This window comes from Heteronotia binoei, chromosome 10 (genome assembly GCF_032191835.1).
Source record: "Heteronotia binoei isolate CCM8104 ecotype False Entrance Well chromosome 10, APGP_CSIRO_Hbin_v1, whole genome shotgun sequence".
In the NCBI taxonomy this organism is placed as follows: Eukaryota; Metazoa; Chordata; class Lepidosauria; order Squamata; family Gekkonidae; genus Heteronotia; species Heteronotia binoei.
The window spans coordinates 76,997,931-77,023,911 of NC_083232.1; the positions used below are offsets into that span (position 1 = coordinate 76,997,931).

General features: G+C 43.6%; 1 protein-coding gene across 1 annotated transcript in view; it reads right to left on the reverse strand.

The window, feature by feature from the left end:
• TRANK1 (tetratricopeptide repeat and ankyrin repeat containing 1) overlaps positions 1-25,517 on the reverse strand; it is a 67,977-nt gene extending 42,460 nt beyond the window's left edge. Inside the window, 6 exon segments of the mRNA XM_060247604.1 lie at positions 733-816; positions 2,222-2,340; positions 3,545-3,695; positions 6,474-6,603; positions 12,333-12,485; positions 25,337-25,517. Coding sequence (XP_060103587.1) covers positions 733-816; positions 2,222-2,340; positions 3,545-3,695; positions 6,474-6,603; positions 12,333-12,484 — 636 coding nt within the window. The 5' untranslated portion in view covers position 12,485; positions 25,337-25,517.
• Positions 25,518-25,981: the final 464 nt, after the last annotated feature.

Consider the following 25,981-nt stretch of genomic DNA (forward strand, 5'->3'; position numbering starts at 1 on the left):
CTGTGGTTACGTTGACCAGACACATATAATTAATTGGCTAATGTTGGTGGAATGATGTGAGGTCATGGTTTCAATAAAAGCTGGACGGACAAAGGCAGGAGGAGTCTTCTGAGAGGAGTCTTCTAAGACTACAGATGCCCTCTCAACCTTTGTGCGCACCCCTTTCCTATAGTCAGACGTCTCCCGGAATTTTTATTGTCTCCTAAATCTTTCTTTCCACACCTCAATGTCGGAGCGGGTTCTCTTACAGTAATCCCCTGGTTTACATGCCCCTGGGCTGGGCACCTCAGTCACCCCTCATGCCAAGATCCCTTAAGAGGATCCCCATACTCTGGAAGTGAGCACGCAGGCCAATTTTCCAGAGAATGGATCCAGTCCCATGCTGATACCACCAAATTGTGACAAGAAAATCCAAAGACAAACCATATGCAACTCCTGATAAAACACCTAACTAAAGGGCTGGGAAGCAATCTGATGGTCAAAGAGGGCAGGAAGAGGTGGTGCTGCGTCCTAAGTAACTGGTGGCTGCCCCCTGCCCTTTGACCCACCCCAAAGACATCCTATAGGGCCCGCATCAAGCTACGGTGAGCCCCTGCTTCCTGTGCTTGGTCTGGCCCCACCCCTCTCCACCAGCAAAAGGCAGCCTTGCCTCTTACCCCTCCCCCATGGCCCCCACAAATGGCAATCAGGGTAAATCCAGATCTCTGCTTCTTTTAGAAGGCCTGTACTCACATCAAACAGGTCTTTCAACGATAAATTGGTGACTCGCAGATCCCTTGGCAACCTGTCTTTTTCAGCAGCCAACAACAGACAAGCCTAGAGGGGGAAAAATATTTGTGAGCATATGGCCCTTTTATATACATAAACTCTGAAATACACTCAAGCCAATTCTTCTGCAGATTACAGTGACGTTTGCAAGAAACCAGCCTGGTATCAATGACACAGATGATAGGGAGGCAATTTCTCCAGAATTGTTTTGTTAGCCTGGAATTCAAACCAGTTTCTAACACCAGCATCATCCTGAGGGTCTGTATGAACAACTACCATTCATTTAGAAAAATAACAAAAACAGTTCTGAAGCCCCATTCCTAGAGCCTTGAGATCTATTCTGCATAGCAATGCCACTGAAACAGAAAGACAGTTGGCTTGTAATGCAAGTTTGCCCTGCTTGTAATATTATCTTTTACTAAGCCCTCGTCCTGCACTTCTTACTCCAATTGTAATTTAATTGTGAGATGTATTTCAAGCTTATATCCTGCTTTTGCACCTACTCAGTCAGAATTCATCAGACCAGACCACAATGGATGGGAGAGATTCCAGTTAGAAGCTGGTTGCTTTATTTTCTTACTTAGATTTGATTAAGCTGTCCTGAAAGATGGGAGCCAAGTTGCAGCAACAGGCACCTCTCTTTTGGTTGGCAGGTGTGACCAGCAGATCGGGCAACATAGTCCCCACTGAAGGTACTTTTGCTATCTCCTCTATTAGGGGATCAATGCCCAAGAAGAAAGCCATTTTGGGCCAAGGCAGTGTAACGCACTTGCTGCCTACACCACACACTGTGCCTTCATCTGCACAGCAATTTCCATGTAGCATCAAACATTCACAGATGCTGGGAATTTGCTTATCACAAATTCTGAGAATACGATCAACGCTGTTTGCTTGGACAGCAGTGATTATGTTTTGGGGGAGGAATGTGATGAACCCTGTTTGAGAGAACATTTGTTTAAAGAAGTGAAGAAGCACTGTGTGCATACTGAAGCACTAGAAGAGAGGTTTGCTTCCTTTTGCCAGCATTAGAGCATCTTGTTTGCACTACATTGGGACACAAGCACGAAAAGTGGGGCCCACAAGACTCGAGGTGAAAAATCCCATTCTCACTCCCCTTGCCTAACAAATGAGTTTGACCTCCCCCCTTGCCTGCCAGGCCCAGAGCAGATCCTGTACATTGTCATTATTTGACCCACAATGGCTCCAAGATTCCTTCAGACACAGAAGGCATGTCCACTGTTTGCACACACAGGCAGCAGAGGGATTTAAACCCCAACGTAACTTCAGATTTTTCTGCAAACCTGGAAGGTGGTAGATCCCACAAGTTTACCTCAAATGATCACAGTTATTTTAAAGGATTTCATAACCACATCGTCTGAATTTATGCTATTTGTAAAGTTACCCTAAGCTTAAGAGAAGCAAGATGTCAACATAAATAAAAATATAAGCCCACCTGCCATTGTCCTCTCCTGACCAGCTTCTCAATCACCAGTTGCCAAGCTGATGGACCAAAATTTTCTTTCACAATTCCTTTAGCGATAGATAAAATCTGTGGGGCAATAGTTCTTTCATCTAAGGGGGAGAAAAGGCACCTCAAGCTTACACTAAAATTGTGTATTTACAAACACAGATTAAACGCAAAAGGGAAAGTGACAAACACTGAAGATTTAAACATTCAAATTATCTGCCAAGAACTGTATTATGGAATCTTAAAGCATTTTTTAAATTGTTAGAGCAGGGGTCCCCAAACACTGGGCAGTGGACTGGTACCGGTCCGTGGCCTAGTAGCAACCGGGCCTTGGAGCAAGACAGAGCAACCCTGAACTAAAGAGGTGGCCCAGACTCTTTTGTCTGCCCAGGTCCTGGGCCAGCAGAAGGGGCAGAGCTGCTGTGACCTTAGCCTACCCCTCATTTATAGACCTCTGCCAATCAGTTGAAACAGCCCCAGTCTCCCCCCCCCCCATTAAAGACCCCTATGGGGGGCAGAGATGTGTCATGGGTGGGGGGCAGCCCGGGGTAGGAAAAAACTCAGTGCCGCCTCCCCACCAGTCCATGGAAAAATTGTCTCCCACGAAACTAGTCCCTGGTGCCAAAAAGGTTGAGGGCCACTGTGTTAGAGAGTCATACTACAATGTGGGAGAGCCAGGAATGAATGGCTACTCTGCAAATAAGCTTGCTGGGTGACCTTGGGCCAATCATAGTCTCTCAAACTGATCTCACATGGTTATTGTGAAAATAAAACTGAGTTAGAGGAGCATGAGAGAAGCGGCTGTAGTACCCCCCCCCCAAAAAAGGCATGGTATAAATGAAGTAAATTCTCATATACATAGGTTGCATCCAGACCTACTCAGATGTCATTTTACTCAGCCTGGTTTCAGGAAGAGAAAGTTTGGGGCTCACACAACCCTCATCTCATCCCCATCACCCATGCAAAAAACACAGTGCCCCAACAGGACAATCCCCTGAACAGATAAACACAGTATCTAATTGACCCTATAATCCAGTCTTCTACAAATCAGGAGACCAGATAATAGAATCTGAAAAACTCCACCTCCAGGTAATACAGGTGTATGTATCTCTCTTGCTGGATCACAACAAATACCTTAAAACAAAAGGGTACTGCAGCAGAAGCATCTTCTACAGCATAACGGAAGCTTTAAAAAAATCCACTTTGCAAAGAATAACACTAACTACAGTCTTATACAGAGCCATTAGACTTTGAATCTACTCCTAGTGCAACAGTCTACTTAAAATATACTTTCTGATGTTTACTTACTGTTAGCACTTGAGAAGATGCCAACTATAAACTCTGAAATTTGAATCACATCTCTTGAATTCAGCAGAAATTTCAAACCCTGACAAAATACGCCAGCTGCATCTAGAGGCCGTGACAATTTAATCAGAGAGTAACCAGCTCTGTAGTAGCCCTAAAAGGAGAAAGCAGTCATATTTCAGTAAAATATGAATAGAATTGGCAGAGCCAAGTAATTTAACATCAAGTGCATAATGGCCTTTCTTCCTGAACAAAAATCATAGGAGTGAAAAGCAAAAGAACAGCTGTCTAGAGAGAGGAAATGATGAAACTGGCCTCTTCCTCACCGGAGATGCTCTTGTGGAAGAGAAAGGAGGAAAAATTTCACCTCCCTGTCCTTCTCGATTCCAGCACACCCAACCCACATGGCTATTTAAGGGATCTGTTGAGGCTGAGTGAGTGGGCGTCAACGTGGCAGATAAGGTTCAATGTCGACAAGTGCAAAGTAATGCACATTGGGGCCAAAAATCCAAGCTACAAATACAAGTTGATGGGGTGTGAACTGGCAGAGACTGACCAAGAGAAAGATCTTGGGGTCGTAGTAGATAACTCACTGAAAATGTCAAGACAGTGTGCAATTGCAATAAAAAAGGCCAACGGCATGCTGGGAATTATTAGGAAGGGAATTGAAAACAAATCAGCCAGTATCATAATGCCCCTGTATAAATCGATGGTGCGGTCTCATTTGGAATACTGTATACAATTCTGGTCACCGCACCTCAAAAAGGATATTATAGCATTGGAAAAAGTCCAGAAAAGGGCAACTAGAATGATTAAAGGGTTGGAACACTTTCCCTATGAAGAAAGGTTAAAACGCTTGGGGCTCTTTAGCTTGGAGAAATGTCAACTGCGGGGTGACATGTTTACAAGATTACGCATGGGATGGAGAAAGTAGAGAAAGCAGTACTTTTCTCCCTTTCTCACAATACAAGAACTCGTGCACATTCAATGAAATTGCTGAGCAATTGGGTTAGAACGGATAAAAAGAAGTACTTCTTCACCCAAAGGGTGATTAACATGTGGAATTCACTGCCACAGGATGTGATGGCGGCTACAAGCATAGCCAGCTTCAAGAGGGGTTTGGATAAAAATATGGAGCAGAGGTCCATCAGTGGCTATTAGCCACAGCATATTATTGGAACTGTCTGGGGCAGTGATGCTCTGTATTCTCGGTGCCTGGGGTGTGGCAAAGTGGAAGGGCTTCTAGACCCACTTGTGAACCTCCTGATGGTACTTGGGTTTTGTTTGTTTTTTGCTACTGTGTGACACAGAGTGTTGGACTGGATGGGCCATTGGCCTGATCCAACATGGCTTCTCTTATGTTCTTATCCAGAAAACTTTTAAGGTACCTCTCCAGGACAGCTTGTCTGAGGCAGCTTAGGAAATAAACCATTATAAAAACATAAAACATTAAAAGTGATGAACTAAAAGACACTATTTAAAAAACTCACCAGAGCATAAAAACAGTAGAAAGCTAAATGATTTTAAGCTGCTCAACAGGACCCTGCAACCCTTGGAATGATCTTTCTGGGGGTGGAAAAGGACTGCACATATAGAGTGGTAGAACAGAGGCCTATAGTCATTAGCCCACCTTTTCTCACATACCAGCATAATACATGACACATCCTTCACCTGAACACTTATTCTTATCCAAAGATTTCTTACTCATTCAACACAATGCAATTTTTATTGCTAATCCCGAATCCTGTATTATATTTTGTCCAACCAAAGAGATTCCGCATTCTGCTACCAAAATATTTCAAGGAAGCCTCAAAATGAGTTTTACAAGCAAACTATAGTTAGACATAGAAATCCTTATAACAGACCCATTTTTTAAATCAGTTGGTTTCTCGACATGCGATGACTGATAGCCAAATATGATACTCACCAAAAAGGCAGTTTGAATAGATGTGGAGAAACACGAAAGAACACTCTGCTTTTTATTTCCATGCAAGCTTGAAATTAAACTTGAACGTTTAAAGATTTCTGGTTTTGTCACAGGCCTAAACTTATCCAGACAGTGCAAAGTTACACCCTTCTAGAAACATTTCAGAAGTCATAGAAGGGTGTAAAGATTGCACAGTTGGTAACTAGCTAGAAGAAGAGGATGATGATGATATTGGATTTATATCCCCCACCCTATACTCTGAATCTCAGAGACTCAGAGCGGTCACAATCTCCTTTACCTCCCCCCTCCCACAACAGACACCCTGTGAGGTAGGTGGGGCTGAGAGAGCTCTTACAGCAGCTGCCCTTTCAAGGACAACTCCTATGAGAGCTATGGCTGACCCAAGGCCATTCCAGGAGCTGCAGGTGGAGGAGTGGGGAATCAAACCAGGTTCTCTCAGATAAGAGTTTGTGCACTTAACCACTACACCAAACTGAATCTCCAGCACAAAACCCCAACCAATCTCATTCACAACTGGAAGAATACTTGTATATTAATTATAAAGCATCAGCATTACATACAGCAGAAAAATAGAATTCCAAGTATTCCAAAGGCACTAACACTGTAGATGCCTGAACCTTCCCATTCATTCCTGTAGCTTTTAAATGGGATCACTGTTCTAACTGGTAGCCACACTGTAAAATGATGTTATTTTTCATTCAAGCAACTCTTTCAAAGCAAAGGTCATAAGGAGTTTCCCAATGTGATGAACCTATCAGTGAAACCCAATAAACAAATATCAATTCCATAGTTCTTCCTGCAGCAGGAACACAAGCAAACTCATTTCACTTCACTAAACAGAAATGCAAAGCAGCAGCACACTCTTGCAAATCGTCTTACAAAGTCGGGCACTGCTTCAAAATATTTGGTATTCAAAACTTTAAACTGGGATCAAACAAACAATCAAACAAAAAAGTCTGATGCACAACACAGAGTGCAGAGTACCTTAACGTAAGTTGGATCATAGCGGATACTTTCTTCTGCTGAGAAAAATGCTTCATCCCATTTATTTAGATTGTAAAAGGCATTGGATCTATTGCACAGCAACACTGCCATTTCTCGGCTGTGAAAAGCCCTGCAAGAAAAGCACTGCAATGTAACAAAACCATCATTTTCAATCACTAGCATGGGAAAACAAAACAAACCAGAGAAACATATCCTCCCCTTTCTTGACACAAGAAAAAGTAATCTAGGAAAAAGTGTAAAACATTCCACATTTACTCTGCACAACTCCAACTGAATCCTGCTAGGAAACAAAGGTTTAAAAAAAGGTTAACAGTACTCTATTTAGGACTGCACTGTTAATAAATCAAAAACTTATAGCACTTCTTCCCAGTATAAGGCTGCACTCAGATGTCACAAACAAACCATTGTTTATTTGTAGTAGGCATGAACCTGGGTTGCTGGACTACACATCAGTTTCCTCCTACCCCAATGTGGCACACCAAGACAGCAGAAAGTCTTCACTGAACTCTAAGTCACTGCAATGTCCAATTGCTGATACCTTAGCAAACAGAATTTTTCCTTTCCCAGTAACACTGTACTTAAAGCATTCAGTCAAACTGGGGTGGGGGTCAGCTGAAGATTTCAGTTTTCAGTCTCAGTGAACTGCCTGCATTTAAAATTATGAGAAGAAAAGCTGGAAGATCAATGGAGAAACTGAAGAGCTAAATGAAACAGGTTAAAATAAACATGGTCTGCAATCCATCACGTTTCAAGTTCATAACAATGTCCGACTGCAAGCTGTCCAAAGTAGGAAAGACTGCTGGTATTAAACCAGGATTCTGAACTATGGATGAAAATTTTGTTGAATAAAGCAACTTTTTAAACTACCAACAAATTACCATTTTAAGTCCATAATTCAGCCTGCATACAGATTGTTACATATTAGCTCTGCTAGTGATTTTTGTTAGACAAATTAACATGTTAATTTGTTCTGGTGTCAGTCTTGTAAACAGACTATTAACAATAAGGCCAACACCGGATAACACGTTCCACAGGCATAGATGATCATAAAGTGGAGAGGTAACATTTTGCCCATTGTTCAAGTTTTATGCTAGTCAACAAATCCATACAGTTTAAACTGGGAGTCCTCAACATGGTGCCCCTGGGCGTCACAGCATCCATCAAGTGCTTTTGGAAAGTGAGTGATTCCCAACTGGCTATGCAAATTAAAAGGTGTCCCAGTAAAACAGAGCTTCTACCTGACGTGTTGAAGAGTTACTATTAGAATTATGCACAACCTTTATATCTGACATTGTGGTTGGCTCTGTCTCCTGGAGCAGCCATTTTGTGACTGGGCCCACCACACTGTGTTAGAATTCTGAAGGTGCCCACAGGTTTTTAAAAGGACCAGGATCTCTGGTTTAAACATTAAGTTAGTAATTTAGATCCCTGTTCTATTCTAAACCACAGTCTGCACCTGACTTGTCAACTGTAGTTCATATTAAATGACTTGTTATCTCTGAATGCAGAAATCTTGATTTAGTCAGGAGCACTACCTGTATAAAGAGCCACAAAATATTGTTGATTCAGCGATCAACAGTGCCTTCTTTTCTCCTTTCTTTCAACCCACACATACCCTCCCCTATTAATTACTCACTAAGCAGAACTGTGCAGCTTTAGCCGCTCCAGAGGGAAAATCATTTAATTGCCAATGGAACAAAAGATCTCACTTACTCTTATGTACCTTGCCAACACATACAATATGAATCAAGCTACACAGGACATTGTTACAGTCTAAATCAATCACAGCCCATTATCTGCCATACTTTCCTACCCACAGTTCCTTATTTATCTCCCTTATATTTATTTATTTCAGTAAATTTCTATTCCGCCCATTCCCTGTAGGGTTCAAGGTGGAGTACAACATATAATAAAACAATAAAATACAATAAAAACATTTTATAAACAGACAACTCAACAGCACTCAGATTACCATGACATCACATATTGCCCAGCCTAGCCATCTCACATCATGATATCTCATAGGGATGGCAGTTTTTATTCCAGTTCCTAGCACAGATGACAGTGCTGGCTGGGGAGGCCAACCAGATCAAGAATAGACGCCCACAGCCTCAGCTAAAAGCCTGGCGGAACAGCTGTTTTACAGGTCCTACGGAAGGCTAATAAGCCAGGGCCCAGATCTCAATAGGGAGCTGATTCCTCCAGGCTGGGGCCAGGACTGAAAAAGCCCTGGCCCTAGTTGAGGCGAGGTAGGCATCTCTTGGGCCAGGGATGGCCAACAGATGTTGGGAGGCCGAACGTAATGACCTCCTGGGCATATATGGAAAGAGACGGTCCCACAGGTATGTTGGTCCCAGGCCACGTAAGGCTTTCAATGTTAGCACTAGAACCTTGAAGCGGATCTGGTACTCAATGGGCAGCCAGTGCAGACTGCGGAGTGCTGGCTGAATGCCCACCCGTAAAGGTGGGGCAGTCAGCAGGCGAGCCACCGCATTCTGCACCCACTGCAGTTTCCGGATCAGTCTCAATGTTATATCTCAAGATGGAGTGAGTAAGTCAACCATCAGTGATCATGTTTTTCTTCCCAAGCTTTTGTTACGGTAAAATGGAAGGAAAGAAAGGACCGAGGCTATGAATCCATTCATTTTAAGAGCTTTTTTTTTTTAAGTTTAGGGAATCCAACGAAGCAGCTGGAAAGAAAGGGAGAGGATAGCTAATATTTGAGATCTGACAAGGGAGGCAACTTAGCCCACCCTGCCAATAGCAAATGGATGACCTACACAGCAAGCTTCAAGCGGGCAGCCAGAGAATATCAAGGAGCTCAGAGTAGCATCCAGAGATTCTGCTTAGAAACTGGGCGTGTCATTGGTAACCAGATAAATGAATAAAATGTGGTCTGTTATGACCATGTGCCAGACTAGTCAAGCTTTATGCAGACATCTGAATGAAGCCTCAAGCTGAAAAAAGGAGAAAAACTGCAAAATGGATCTAATGTGGCATTTGCAGGAAGGAAGTGGCTACACAAAGGAAGCTTGCATGTTGAGGAATCACTGGGACAGTGAACCCAAGCAATTTATGTCTTCTTTGGTCCAGAATCTGCAAGTTACGGCTACCATTAGGGCAGTAAAATCGAACAGCAACCCCAAAGAGGAAATCAGAACCAAAAAGTCATGTTTGGAGGCAGTGAATTCCACATAACAGTCCCACAGCAAGCTCCCCCACAACTTATCCATTCCCTGTAAACCATCAGGGTGCATAGAGAAGCTTGTTTTCAATTTTCAGCCACAGCATTATTTAAAAACTAGTCTGATTTAAAATGAAATCTGAACTTAATGTAAACATACTCTTAAGAGATACAACCCTCCTGTAAAAAAGGCTGTTTTTCTCTGCATAGGAAACAGCATTATAAATCATCTTGTAGCACAACAATTCATGCGCTGGGTTGATACCTGGGACAAAGGACTGGAAAGTCAGTCACTGATGCAGTTGGCTGTGCTTTTATTCTTTTTTTAAGCCTAGTAATTATCTGTTTGTTGCACTGACTTGATACTCTAATTATAAATGTTTATGAAGACTAAATACATTGACATTCACCTCCCAGTAACTAACACCAGCCTTTGCTTTTGAGTGAGGTTATTTATAGTTTATTCAATCCATATCTCGCCCTCCTCACCAAAGCAGGCTCAATTTTGGAAGGCAGGGCAGATATATGATAAAGGAGAAGGGGGCAGAAAGAAATTAGAAAGGAACACTGTTTAAAAAAGAAGCTGTGGAATCTGTGGGTACTTATTCCAACCAGCACGAGTTCACAAAAAAAACCCAAAACCCAATCACAGGTGCAGGACTTTAAAGAAAAAAACAAACAAATCTGTGTTACCTGAGATAATGAGCAATAACTTACTTAAAAATATAATTTTCTAAAAATAGTAGAAAATATGGGGCTAGATCCAGCCATCTTTTTCTATGCAGTCCTGCCTGTTCCTCCTTACCACAGCTCCTGTCCCACAAGACTTCTGTCCATGCAAGTCCAATGAACTCTAGCAAAGCATTCTTTGGTGAACAATGGGGACTCCCTCGTTCCCTTTTCAGCAGCTGAAAAAATGACTGGAGGTTGCTCATAAAGTTAAATATTTTAAACATAAACAGCACACCCTCCTGGATCTTAAGGTCTATTTCAGTTTTAAAACAATATTTTATGTTTATAGCAGCCCAATAGCACATACCCTTACTTAGGAAGCATCTTTAAAAAAAAAAAAAAGTTATTTAAATCAAAAATTAATTTAAATCAATAAACTAAACTTGCTTTCTTCCTTCTTCTGAGCAGAGTTGCATCCTTCTAAGCTCCTTGACTTCAATGGATGTAAAATGCAACAATTCTCCTGGACTATTTTAGAGATTGATCAGGGAAAAAGGGGATGTAATACTGCGCTCATCTTTTTTTACGTATCAGTGTTAAATCAGCCCAGAGGGTCCTATTTTGAGCAATGAAGTACTCGTTCTCCAGTGCTGCAGCCCTGATTTCACTGCCCCACATGAACACACATATGTGAGCACTCAGAAACACATACATACAAGGCCTAGTATACATAGGGAGTACAATTAAGTGGCAAAGTTCTGAGGCAGTAGAGCAGACTGTACCACTTCGGACTGCATGGGAGGGATTATATTTGTCAAATTTCTTTTATGCAAACTGTTCCCTTTAATTTTTTTTTTTAATGGAACAATTTTACTTAGGGGTGCAGTGTCAGCAACTGAAAGCTATCTACCCCATTGTAAACATTGCATACGAAATGTTACATTCAAATCAGGTTATGTCCAAGATGTTTAAAGCATTTCAACATAGACCCCTAATAAAAGTTACAAAAAGCATCAAGGACTATCAAGGTATTTAAAGAAAAACCAAATACAGCATGCCAGCTACTTTCATATTCCTTAATAAAGTGAGGTCAGATGGCCTGTATGGAAGAGATGAGGGGGAAAGATAAAATGCTGGCTTCACTCTAGCTATGCTATCCTTTATCTTCTAGACTGCAAGAGGCAGCTGACAATATCTCTTGGCTCAGGAATGTATGGAATGCAGAATAAGGAGACAACAGATCCCAGTCCCCCTGCACTTTTCTGCTTACTGAATTCCCAAGTTTAAAGATGTTCTTGAGATGCTAGGGACTTGTTTTCTCCTATTCCAAAGGAAATACACATAGAGTTGACCTAGGATGAATTTTAACACAGGATTTAACACATTGTTGAATCTTAGTTTCACACTAATTATTCCTAAGGAATTCACTCACTACACTTTCTTTTAAGGTACTTTTGGCTCAGTGATCCCCAGTAAGGCTATGCAAATACTCAGTGGCAGATTATATACAATTTAACAGATTAAATTAACCCCTGACCAACTCACAGATGGTTCTGCTAGCTGCCACAGTAATCTTTCCTCGCTTTGCCCAGATACTTACTCTAGCAGGGTAGAGAATGAAAAAGATGAATACAGTCACAGCTGTATGCAACATCGATGCCCTTGTGTACAAACCCAGCCTCAAATGATCATTAAATGATGAATAACTTTAAGCAACTCGATTCATGTCCAATAACAGCAAACACCACCTGTACTCCAGGTTCTGGAAGTTATTAAAAAGTCAAGTGTCCGGCTAGGGCCTAGGAGACCCAGTTTCAAATCCCCCTTTGCCATGGTAGTGTGGGTTAAGTCATGCACTCTCAGCCTCTCATTTTGTGATGATAAAGGAAAGATGAACAGAAATGTCAGAAGGTGCTTCAAATCATCACTGGGAAGGAAAAGTGGGGTATAAATCCATCAAACATTTATTTTTAAAAACTTACCGTGCTGCTGGATGTGAACAAAGCAATGCACGTATTGCTTCATCATACTTTCTGATGGCCACAGAATAGTTTCCATTTTTGAAGTCATGATTCCCCTGTGCTTTCATAAATTCAGCATAGGCAAAGGGATCTGTAAAGCTGAAAGGATCCATTCTGACAGAGAAGGAAAAAATGCAGTTTTAATGCAACAACTATCCCACCTAAAACAACAAGAGTATTCACCAGTAAAATAACTGAGCTAGTTAAAGAGCAGAAAAAAAGCAACTAAAGACTATTGTCTGGTAACCCTGACTGGTCAGGAAAAAAGCAAGGTTTCTACAGGAAGGAAACCATAACAGCACATGAAAAGCACATGAAAAGAAGTAAGGTTTCTACAGGAAGGAAACCATAACAGGAAGTGAGCAATAAGCTTTTCCTTGTTTTTCTTCTTTTGATGACATTTTTCCTGGGGAAATGTATCAATAATAAAATATTCAAGTTGAAGAATCAGTGGAACTAGCGCAGCAAACATTCTACATTGCAAAAGTGAAACTAAGTCACAAGGAAAGATCCAGGCATCTCTAAATGCCCAGCACTTACGAGTCTGCTTTAGCTGGGAAAAAAGTTTCAGATTGATCTCTTCAAATATGTATGTATGTGTACATAAATGAAAATGTTTTTATTTGGGGGAGGGCTTTTTTCCTAGGGTATATAATATACACACAAACACGTGATAGTTAAAATACCAAACAACACTTAACTGGAAATAAGGTTAATATTTTGTTGCTAGGCGTTTTGGTTTACTCTAAATTCTACTTTTGAAAATTACTGAGAGGAGAGAACACAACCTATGCTGTCAGAACAATCTTAAAAACAGGTTGCTTACCTGTAACTGATGATCTTCGAGTGGTCATCTGTGCATTCACACTTGTGGGATAGTGCACCTGCGCTGATCCCCAGATCGGTACCTAAGAAGCCCGGGATTTTTCGCACCAGGCCCCCCATGAGCATGCACAGAAGCCCCAGTACGCATGCTCACGAGGGCCAGCGTGAGAATCCCACCAGTTCCTTCTGACCGCTGGAAGCCCCTATAACAGGGAGACCGTCAGCAGTGGGGAAGGAGGGTGGGTAGTGTGAATGCACAGATGACCACTCAAAGATCATCAGTTACAGGTAAGCAACCTGTTTATCTTCTTCATGGTCTCTGTGCTTCACACTTGTGGGAGATTAGCAAGCTAGACATACCTGGAGGCGGGAACAGACGGTCAACCCAAAGAAACAGCTTGCAGCACCACAGCTCCCAACCTAGTCCTCTGCTGTGTACGCACATCCAGGGTGTAGTGCTTCATGAAAGTGTGCAGCAAGGACCACGTAGCTGCCTTGCAGACATCCAGTAAGCAGACACCCTTCAGGAACGCTGTCAACGTGGCCATAGCCCTAGTAGAATGCCCACTGACAGGTTCAGGCAACGGCTTCTTGGCTAAGAGGTAACAGAGTTTAATAGTCTTGGTGAGCCATCTGGAGAGCCTTTGAGAGGAAATTTTGCACCCCAAACTAAGGGCAGCATAGGACACAAAAAGATGTGGGTCCCTACGAAAGCTCTTGGAACTACTCATATAGAAGAGCAGTGCACGCTTGACATCTAGTGCATGCAGATGCCGCTCCTCTGTCAAGGTAAGTGTAGAGTAAAACGTGGGAAGCCAGACCTCTAAGTTGAGGTGGAACTGAGAAACCACCTTGGGGAGAAAGGAAATGACTGGGGCCAGACTCATGAAAAACTAAGTATGAGTGGTCGCAACGCATAGCCATGAGTTCCCCCACGCGTCTGGCTGTCATGATTGCCACCAAAAATGCAGTCTTCCACGACAGCAGTTGCAGAGAACAGGTTGCCATAGGTTCAAACGGCCGTCTAGTCAGCCTATCCAAAACTAAGGGCAAGTCCCACAAAATTGTAGGCGCTTTAGATGGAGGATAAAGTCTGAGAAGTCCTTTCAAAAAACGTTTCGTCTGCAGGTGCGCAAACACTGAGTGTCCCTGAATTGGCACATGCAGGGTGGATATAGCCGACAAATAAACCCTGACTGAGGAAAAGGTAAGGCTGACATCGATGAGAGACAAAAGAAAGTCGAAGATGAGAAGCAGGCCAGCCAGTTGGGGCGGGCCTTCCTTTCCGGCCAAAAACTTAACAAAACATGCCCACTTCTTCTCATAGGAAAGGCGGGTAGACAACTTCCTATTGTTCAAGAGGATGTGTTGGACCCTGTCTGAAAAATCTAGGGTCGATGAACCATGCCATCAATTTGAGAAGAGGTGCGTTGTGATGGAACACTTGACCTCCCTGAGCCGAAAAGAGGTCCGGTTCTGCTGGAAAATGATGAAAAGTTTCCTGAGCGAGCGGGAGAAGAATCAGAAACTAATTCTGCCGGGGCCACCACGCCATTATTAGTATACATTTAGGCCATTCCCTCTGAAGCTTGTTGACTACCCTTGTCAGGAACAGGAGAGGAACATATAGAGGAAGCGATCTGCCCAAGGGAACAGAAGTCCGTCTCCTAAGGAGGCTGCACCATCCCTTGGTGCAGAACCAACTGCACTTCCGATTCAGAGCAGTCGCGAAGATATCTAGCTGTGGATGCCCCCATTGCCAAAAAACTGGTTGAAGGTAATCCCAGATGATTTCCCATTCGTGGGAAGATGCAGCTCCCCTGCTCAGGGAGTCCGCTCGCAAGTTAAGAAACCCTGGGAGATGGGAAGCTTTCACATAGATGTTGAAGTCTAGACACTCCCGCCACAGTTCGATGTTGAGTGCGCAGAGTTTGCGAGACACTGTCACACCTTGCCTGTTGACATAGCAGAGGGCTGCTGTATTGTCCGTAAGTACTGCCACAGCTTTGCGCCCATTATCAAGGGACGAAAGGATCAGAGCGCAAAGTGGATTGCCAATAACTCCAGATAGTTTACATGGCAGAGAGTCAGTGGCTGAGGCCATGGCCCTCCCACACACAGAGAACGCAGGTGTGCACCCCACCCCCATAGGGAAGCGTCTGTGACAATCGTGACTACCATTACAGGTAGGTGGAAGGCTGCTCACTGACAGATGTTGTCCCGCACACCCCACCATTCCATAGACTGTAGGACGTGAGGAGGGACCCGGAACTTTCAGGGGGAGTCCCATAGCGGGCGAAACCTTTTTAAGAACCAAACTTGGAGTGGCCTCATGTGAAGTTTCCCAAACAGCAGTACATTGGTAGTTGCTGCCATCAGGTCCAACAGCCTCTGCAGCTGTTGCATTGTGCCCCACTTTCTGAGTCAGAGAAGATGAATAAGAACAATGACATCCAACGCTCTCTGGTGGAGCAGGAAGCCATGGTGCTGCTCCGTGTCCAGAAGTGCCCCGATGAATTGAACTTTCCTGGAGGGGAGCAAACATTGACTTGCAGACCAAGGGTTTGGAGAAGGTGAAGTGTGATGGAAAGGTGACTGGATAGCCGATTCTCCAAATCCGCAACCAGCAGCCAATCGTCGATATACAGAAAAACGACGATACCTTGGAGTCTGAGATGGGTGGCTATGACTATCATCACCTTGGTAAATACCCTCGGTGCAGTACAAAGCCCAAAGGGGAGGGCTTTGTATTGGAAATTGCAAACCTTGGAAAATACCCTCGGTGCACTACAAAGCCCGAAGGGGAGGGCTTTGTATTGGAAATTGCAAACTGGAGGTACTGTCTGAAAGATGGATGGATGCTGACAAGGAAATAGGATCCTTGAGGTCCAAGGTAGCCATCCAATCCCCTTTGTTGATGGAGGGTAAAATGGTCTGCAGTGAGGACATCTGAAACTTCTGATACACGATGAATTTGTTCAGGTTCCGCAAATCCACAATTGGTCTCAGGCCACTGTTCCCACTTGGGAACCAGGAAATATTTGGAGTAAAACCCCATGCCTCTGACCATGGGGGGAACTGGTTCTATGTCATGTTTCTCCAGAAGATTGCGAACTTCTTCTACCAAAGGGGGAGGGAGGGTGGTGTGATGACGAAGACTGAATCTGTCGGAACCCGATCGAACTCTATCATGTACTTCCTCTCTATTATGGAGAGGACCCATTGGTCTGTGGTGATGGTCCTTCAAGCAGGTAGGTAGGGGTGGAAGCGAGTGGGGCCGAGGAGGGCATGGCGGACAGCATAGGAAAGTGTTTTGGGGCACGGGAGCCCTTGGGTTTGCCTGAGAAGGCGACCACAGAATTGGGCTTAGGGTGAGTAAACAGAAATTCCGCCCCCATTTCCTGAATATGGTATATATGGTCCAAGCGTCGTGAGGAAATTGGCATAGAGGCAGGCTTAGACCAGGGGTCCTTCACTGCCTGTAGAATGACCTTGGTGATGGGAAGAGCTACAGCTGTTGACGTGTCTCGTTGCATCATATTGAAGACTACAACATCGATGACAGGCTGCGGCTGCACCACTGTGAGGGAGAGAGCTTGTGCCATGCGCTTTACTAGATCCCTTAAGATCTAAGATTTAAGGATTTAGGAGAGAGATCTTGGGGTCGTGGTAGATAACTCACTGAAAATGTCAAGACAGTGTGCTTTTGCAATAAAAAAGGCCAACGCTATGCTGGGAATTATTAGGAAGGGAATTGAAAACAAATCAGCCAGTATCATAATGCCCCTGTATAAATCGATGGTGCGGTCTCATTTGGAGTACTGTGTGCAGTTCTGGTCGCCACACCTCAAAAGGGATATTATAGCATTGGAGAAAGTCCAGAAAAGGGCAACTAGAATGATTAAAGGGCTGGAACACTTTCCCTATGAAGAAAGGTTGAAACGCTTGGGACTCTTTAGCTTGGAGAAATGTCGACTGCGGGGTGACATGGTAGAGGTTTACAAGATAATGCATGGGATGGAGAAAGTAGAGAAAGAAGTACTTTTCTCCCTTTCTCACAATACAAGAACTCATGGGCATTCGATTAAATTGCTGAGCAGACAGGTTAAAATGGATAAAAGGAAGTACTTCTTCACCCAAAGAGTGATTAACGTGTGGAATTCACTGCCACAGGAGGTGGTGGCGGCCACAAGCATAGCCACCTTCAAGAGGGGTTTAGATAAAAATATGGAGCAGAGGTCCATCAGTGGCTATTAGCCACAGTGTGTGTGTGTGTGTGTGTATATATATATAAAAATTGCCACTGTATGACACAGAGTGTTGGACTGGATGGGCCATTGGCCTGATCTAACATGGCTTCTCTTATGTTCTTAAGATCTTCTGAGGGGGAAACAGGAAGGTCCCTCGCAATATGAGAGTCAGGTGATGGTTCGAACTGTGTCTTGTCCAAGTCCTTGTCACTGGCCTCGGAGTCAGATGTTGAGGACACCTCTCTTGCATCAGAATGCTCCGACAGCTGCAGGGTCGACGTGTGAACCCAAGGATGTGTCGGTGTCGATGGTTTCCCTTGAGATTCCCCAAGCCTCTCCTTGTGCCTGTTGGGGGGATCAATACCGACACTGAGGGTGTTACGCGGTGGCGAGCAGTGCGAGACCCTTGAGAAGTGAGAAGTTTCCGAGTGCTGATTCCAGTCCAACCGTTCACGAGGAAGGTACCATGGATACGGTGATTGGTAGGAATAAGCCCCATAAGAGTATGGCCACGGGCGCTGTTCCCAGATAGGTGGTGGCGGAGGTCTACGAAGGAGCTCTCGATTCCACCTCCTGTTCCTGTGAATGTCCTCTGATCGGTCGAAGTGGGACCAGCGGTTCCGTGGGAACTGATGCCTTTACTTCCAATACCAATCCACTGTCACTCCGCCGACAGGAGCCCAACCGAGAGGAGGGCGTCTGCTGGGTTAGGTTGATTTCTTGCTCCAACCCCAAAAAGCGGATCAGTTGCGAGCCAAGTCTACCCGACACCGATGGCTTCTCCGGCGGCTAGGCAGAGCTAGGAGCTTGCGCGGTGGAACAGTCTGCACCGCCGCTGCATCCAGTGTCGAAGTGTCACTGCGTGGGGAAGGCGTGCGAAAGAGTCTATCCTGTCTCTTATGCTTTTCCTTAGACTTGTGCTTTTTCAGCAGAAGGCTTGGATCCTGAGTCGTCCCGATGCTATTTTGTCGGTGTAGAGTCAGCCGGAGCCTCTGCTGCTCGCTTCACGGTGCGGTCACAACTGACAGGAGTAGCTTCGGCCAAAGATCCCGTCGATGCCGCAATCACAGGCTGGGTGGACTCGCCAGTCGGTGCCAAAGGGCCTGATGCCATTTTTGGCAACTGAAGAGCCGATTTGACTAAGGCCGCTGACAACCTGGCCGCTTGATTTTTCCTCGTTTGCATGGAAAATTTCGAGCAATGTAGGCACGAGTTGACACGGTGTCCCTCGCCAGGCAGAGAACGCAGAGAGAGTGACCATTGGGGGGTGCAATTTTGCTTCCACACTGCAAGCACCGTTTGAAGAACCTCCAACGTTTTGCCATAGACACGGGGCAAAACGAGTCCAAGAAGGAAGGGCCTCAAAGGGCAAAGTCCAGAACTAAAGTTTCTCTCTCTCTTTTTTTGTAGAAACAAAGTCCAGGAAAAAGGAGAAAATTGGAGAAAGGCCAACAGGCAGGAAAAAAAGGGAAAACCCGAAAGAAAACGGTAAGTACTGACCGGAGAACTGATGAGATCCTTTCAGTGCGGCGGTCAAAAAGGAACTGGTGGGATCCTCGTGCTGGCCCTCGTGAGCATGTGTACTGGGGCTTCTGTGCATGCTCACAGGGGGCCTGGCGCGAAAAATCCCGGGCTTTTTAGGTACCGATCTAGGGATCAGCGCAGGCACGCTATCCCACAAGTGTGAAGCACAGAGATTACGAAGAAGATCATGTGTTGTACTAACAACCTCTCATCCTAAAACAAGTTATACCCTTCTAAAGCATTGACTTCATGGGATGACTGCTTAGGATGGCATTATCAGAAGCCACCAGAAACTCTCCACCAACCTTGTAAATAAGATATCAAAAGCAACTAGTAAACAAACAAGCAAAAATTACTGGCCCATTTGACTATACTTATCTCAATTGTGACCACTATGAGAGGGGTGGCTGTTGATACAGTGTTCTGGCCTAGGGATCCATAGCTTGTTTTAAACTCCTCTCAGGTGATATTATTGGGACAGACAGAATCTATTTGAGATACACAGGAGATACTCTTACATGTATCCCATGTTTTCCTAGGAAATATATGGTATTCTCCACCTGACACATTAAAAGCAACTAGCTCACTCTATAAAGCTAGCACTACATCTGAAGGATCACTGCATGAGAACACATTCGAACATGAAAGCCCACTTATGCATGTGGAACTCAAGTCTCACGAGAACCTGACCATATATTCTACCTAAACTTCTAAATAAACATACTAGGTCTTACGAAAGCACTGACATCTAAAAAGAAGTAATATGTATTCAACCATGTTGCTTTATTTTTTGAGAGGGATGAAAAAATATTAAAAACAGCTTTAAAATACAAAATGGCAATAATCTACACTCTTCAGGAGACAAAAACTGGGATTAAACAGAGTTGCCTGCTATATTTTCACACCTCAAGTGTTTGAAGATAAAAAATCAAATAGTCAATTATAGTGAGTCAGTTTGGTGTAGTGGTTAAGTACACGAACTCTTATCTGGGAGAACCAGGTTTGATTCCCCACTCCTCCACCTGCAGCTCCTGAAATGGCCTTGGGTCAGCCATAGCTCTTGCAGAACTGTCCTTGAAAGGGCAGCTTCTGTGAGAGGTCTCTCAGCCCCACGTACCTCACAGGGTATCTGTTGTGGGGGAGGATGGTAAAGGAGATTGTAAGCCACTCTGAGATTCAGAGTGAACGGCAAGGTATAAATCCAATATCTTCTTGTACATTTTATATCCCATCTTTCTCATGTGTTCAGGGCAGTTCTCTCTCTTCTTCCATTTTATCCTCACAACAATACTGAGAGGCAGGTTAGGCTGCGAATCTGTGACTGGCCCACAGTCACCAAAGAAGCTGTGTGTCAAAGGGGGTATTTGAAATTGGCTCTCCTAGATAGTGCTCCAAACTACTTCCCTCTTCATCAAGAAAACAAGTCCTTTCTTCATGGATTCACCTGTATGCAACTGGTATTTTTCAAAGCAGCTTCTAAAACGTGCTTCTGCAGGTGGCATTAGAGTAGCTGGCATTCAAGTAGAGCCCAGTGAAGGATCCATGTTCTCAGTTCACTAAACAGCTTGTTTTGACTGAATGGTCAGCTTTGGGGAGCCAGAGTGGTATAGTGTAGGACTAGAATCTAGGAGATTCAGAGTTGAACACCCACTTAGCCAAGGAAGTTCATGCAGTAACCTTGGGCTAGTTACTCTCTCCAACACTCATTATGGGGCAGCGGTGATCGTGAGGATAAAGTGGACTCCTGAAAAGCACCAAGTGAATCTAACTAAGCATACTGTGAGTCACAAAAGTTAACCCTGGAATAATTTTTGTTAGTCTTTGAAGTTCCACTGAAAAGCTTACTGAAGTTTACTGAAAAGCAAGCAATCTCTCTATAAAGCTGGTTTCCAGCTATTCTTGGTTTGACTCACAATTACAATTCTAATTTTCTTGTGATACAGCAATAGTTTTTAGAGGTGCAGTTTCACAACCCACCTCTAAAAGACATGTTAATAATGGACGCAAAACATTAGACAATGACCTTGTACCCCTCACAGTATATCCTTGCTCACATTAATAGCAAAAAATTGATCTTTAGCTCAGAAGGCTGGGAAGACCAAAGGCCTCTGGACACTACTAGTGCATTCAAGAACCAAACAGTAAAAAACAAGGAGTAAAGGGTTTTTTTAAAAAAGTGACCTTGCTTCAATTTAATCAAGATGGAAAATTTCCAGAAATTTAGAAGCCATATAGGAAATTAATGTTTTCCCTACGGCTTTTTTTTAATGGGGAAAAAGTAAAATATATGCAATAGCGACTTTCATATCTAAAAGTCTTTTTCCTAATTGAACAACATAACATGCATGATATATAACCAGCATATGAAATTGCACTGTTTGGCAGAATGATGGAATTTTAAAATTTAATATTTTCACTTTCGGTTTTAAAAAATTCAAGCATAATATTTTTCTAAAACATGCTTGCAGCTGCAATGTTTAGTCATAATATGTACAGTTGCAAGCATGTTTGGATAAAAACTTTATAACACTGAAAACACTGGATTTTAATAATTATCATTAAACACATTACAGTGTATGAATTGCTGCCAAAATTATTTGCATTTAAACAAAACAAATCCTGAAAATACTGAATATGTCTACATATTCATAGGAGCCACGTGGCGCAGTGTTAAAGCTGCAGTACTGCAGTCCTAAACTCTGCTCATGACCCGAGTTTAATTCCAGCGGAAGCTGGGTTTTCAGGTAGCCGGCTCAGGTTGACTCAGCCTTCCATCCTTCCCAGGTCAGTAAAATGAGTACCCAGCTTGCTGGGGGGAAAGTGTAAATGACTGGGGAAGGCAATGGCAAACCACCCCATAAAAAGTCTGCCGTGAAAACTTGAAAGAGTCAGAAACGACTGGTGCTTGCACAGGGGACCTTTCCTTTCCTACATAATAAGGGTTTTTTCCCAGTGGTCCCCAAAAATTTCCAATTTTTCCTCAAGACTTTTCCATGATGTACACTGGGAATTAATGAAATGCTTTGCAACTCCAAGTTTTTTCTAAGTCACTAAATAAAAATATTTAATATGAGGTTTTCTCCAGTGCTCCCCAAAATGTCTTTCTTTTCCACTGGAAAAATGTAGTAAGTCCTCAGATTTTTTCATGCTATATATTTGAAATGTTAAAAAAACCCTTTCCTTAAGAAGCATTTTACTTAAAAGTAGGTTTTTTGCAGTGCTTACCCCCAAATTCTTCTGCCAGAAGCAGCTAAGGGAGGGGAAGGCACTGAGGGAGAAAAAATGTCCAGTTTTTCCCCAGGATCTCACATCTCTAGAGAAGAACTTCAAATGTTATAGGGAAGGGAAAATGTAAAAATTTCACTTCTATGCCAATATTTATGTAATATGCAACACCTCCAAGGATTGTAAATGGTCGTTTAACATTGTCTTGAGTTCATTGCTTGTTTTTAATTGGTTGAAAATTTTAACACTTGTTTATAAGTTGATCAGTTTTAATGCTTAAGGCATTGAATTGCAAACAAACTTATTTATAGGCATGAAACGAAATGGTATGTTTTGCAATAATACAAAAAAAAACCCCTCTGGTTACTTCATAAACTGGAACAAACTGTAAACAAATTATTTTAAAACTAAACCAATTTTGTGGAAGGCAAAAAAAACCTTAATGGTGCAGCAAAGTCCCTCTTTTTAACTTCCTAGTTTATACATGATTTGAACAGAACAAGCTAAAAATGTCATAGCACTGCTACAAAAATTAATCCAAGTAAAGAATTTCAAGTTCATATTTACTAGAAAATAGTAGGTGCTTGAAGTTTAAAACCCTTCCAAAAACCCTAATGCTTTTTAACTACTGTCCCATGGTCTTTGGAAATCATGTGACTTTATTTTAAAGGCTTGTCAGCAAATATAATATTTAATAAAATAATATATTTAAATCAATTGTTATTTTAAAAAGGAAAATACTCATCTTGATTATATCCAGAGTGCCACTATTATTACTAAAACAATAAAAATATACTCATGGTCATGTTTTTTTTTAAAAAACTGGAACTCATACTTGCCATATAACATAACAGTACAAATTTCATATTCACAATCCACCAGTCCTAAAATTAAGAGAGGGAAATGCTTTAAGATCCTAGGGAGGACTGTAAACCGGAGTTTGCACTTGTATTCAATGAAAACACCTATTCAAAATAGGAAGAGTCACATGGAAGTTTATGCCTACCCTGGCAACAGCACTTGCCATAAATTTCAAAGGTTATCTATATCTACCAGCTAAATGATTATGCCATGCGTCTGATGCAGTCATTATACCACACAAATTACTAGTCTTTGAAGCATCACATGATTTCGTGGTTGTCTCTGTGCCCTGCCCCTACACTTTGAAGATTGTTTAAGTGGGGTCTCAGCTTTGCAGTTCTGGTTAAGATTTTCAATGCCCTTGCCAGTGGCAAATCTATAACCTTTTGGAATTGCCAGGAAAGCAGATCCTGGGCCTGACTGGTCCCATAACAGACTGATCAAAATTAGGCAAAAAGTTACCAATTTTGAGGCATGTTTGCAAACTCTGGGATGGAAAAAAGCTCTCATTCTTTTCCTTTGCAGGCCAAATTTTCTGAAGCAAGCAAGCAAACTTTAAGAACATAAGAACATAAGAGAAGCCATGTTAGATCAGGCCAATGGCCCATCCAGTCCAACATTCTGTGTCACACAGCGGCCAAATATATATAAGTCAGTGGTTCAGAGTGCTGCATTAGTATCTGGAAGATGCAGGTTTGAATTTCCACTAGTGCCATGCAAACTCACTGGGTGACTTCGGACCAGTCACACTCTGTCAACCTAACCTACCTCACAGATGAGAATAAAATGGAGAAGAGAATTATGTAAACCACTTTGGGCCCCTATTGGGGAGAAAGGCATTATATAAATGAATCAAATAAATAATAAATACATCACCTCACCAACATTACTCAGACGCACTAAGGCACCATTAACCATGTAAAGGCTAACAGGAGCCATGTGCAGCCTTAAAGACTAACAAAAAGGTTTTAACCTGGAAGGTGACTGAAGAAAACAGGAGTCCCCTCTGGCACCTGAGAGATCAACCACATTATATAAACAAAGAGCTTTTTTTGTGCGTGGTGGTACTCACTAGTACTGAGTACCAGCACTTTGGGGGAGAGCTCTCCTAAATTCTCAGAGGGAAATTGCCAGAAATCAGTATAACCATATAATTTGATGCAGGGTTATTCCAACCATTTTCCCTTCACATATCTATCTGTAATCATGCATAAGCTCATACTGAAACAGAAGTTAAGGTTCCACTTGACGATCTACATATATACACACACACACCAAATTAGGGTTTCCAGGTCCCCCCTGGCCACCAGCAGGGGATGGGGGGGCGGAGAGAATAAGGACGGGCCAGATCCGGGTTGGAAAAATCCTGGAAATTTGGGGGTGGAGCCTGGGGAGAGCAGGATATAATGCCATAGTGTCCACTCTCCAAAACATCAATTTTCTCCAGGGAACTGATGTCTGTAGTCTGAAAATGAGCTGTAATTCCAAGGGATTCCCAGGCCTCGGCTGGTATCCCTACACCAAATCTATGGTTTCATCTTTAAGGTACCACTGAATTCCTGTTCTCTTTTGCTGCCACGGACTACCACAAGCTGACCAACCATCTGGAATTATCTTTAAGGAACCATATGGCTCCTGTTTACTTTTACTGACGAAGACTAACCCAAGTAACCCCCCTCTGGTAGGATCGCCTATGTTGATCAAGGAAGAAGCAGGGAAATGGTTTTCCTAACTAAAGTCGGGGATCTCGTGGGAGGGGCAAACAACAGGCGTTCCCTTAACAAGGAGCCAGAATCCAAATCCTCTTACAGGCCGCCCCAGAGGCTGAAAGATTCCACTAACTTTTATTTTGCAGCGAGAGCCTTTTGCAACTTCAGTCGAAGCCCAAGGAAACTGGGAAGTAACGCTGCACAGGGGTGACAGGGAAGCGCCTTGGCTCCCTTTCTCTCACCAACTCACTCTCTCGACCTGCTGCTTCACCCCTGCTTTTTGCAAGCCTCACCAGAGGAAGTGCAAATTGGACTGCACGCAGCCTTTTAAAGAGACGGTCGCTGCAGCCTTGAGCACATCGGTAAGAGCTGCAATCTCCTTCACGACTTCCTCCCTAATGCGTAGAAGAATCAGACGAGTGTAGCAAAGGGGAAGAACTCGAAAAGGGAGGAAGCATCTTGAACTGCACATCCACGCCTCTCCCAAAGCTGCTCCCTTCCTCAGGAAAAGAAAGCCATGGCCAGTTCATACCTAGAGACAGGCACGCCTCCCCTAAGCCTTCCGTCCTACCTGGGCTGCTAGAGCCCCGCCAGAGGCAGCGGCCCCTTCCTCCTCTAAAGTGCAAGCGCGTCGCGGGAACCGCTCAGCTGCCGCCAGTAAACAAACCGCACAGGCTTCATCGTGGCTTCACCTCCGCACCTAGAAAAGGCGCCAGCCACTTTCGGACCACCTCCGGGCCCCGCCACGTCATTTCGGGGAATGGGGCGGGGCCGTTCCGGGGGGGGGGGCGCCCTCCGACCGACTGGCCTTTGCAAAAGCGAAACTAACTGGGATTGCCTGCTCCGCCCTTCCGTGCCGGGGGTTTGGTGCGTTTCAGAAGAAAACGAAAGACTGTTCTGTCGCCTTTTTTTTTACAAGGAAGCCCGCCTAGGCTCTTTTCTTCCCGAGCCCTTAGGAGTCAGCAGCCTGTTGAGTTTGGAGATGTAGAGGCGAGCCCTTTTCCGTGTACAGCTTCCCCAAACCCATTAAGGTTTCTTGTACTGAATCAGGCCTGTAGCTGCAGAGGCGCCTATGGGGGTCCTGCCCCCTGACTTCCTGTTGGGTGCCCCTGACCTTCTGTCGCTCCTCCCCCCGCAGGGGTGCAAGCTGAGCGGCTGGGGGCCACCCCTCCTTCCCCCAAATTGAATACTGAAATAGCCATTGACAGACCCATCT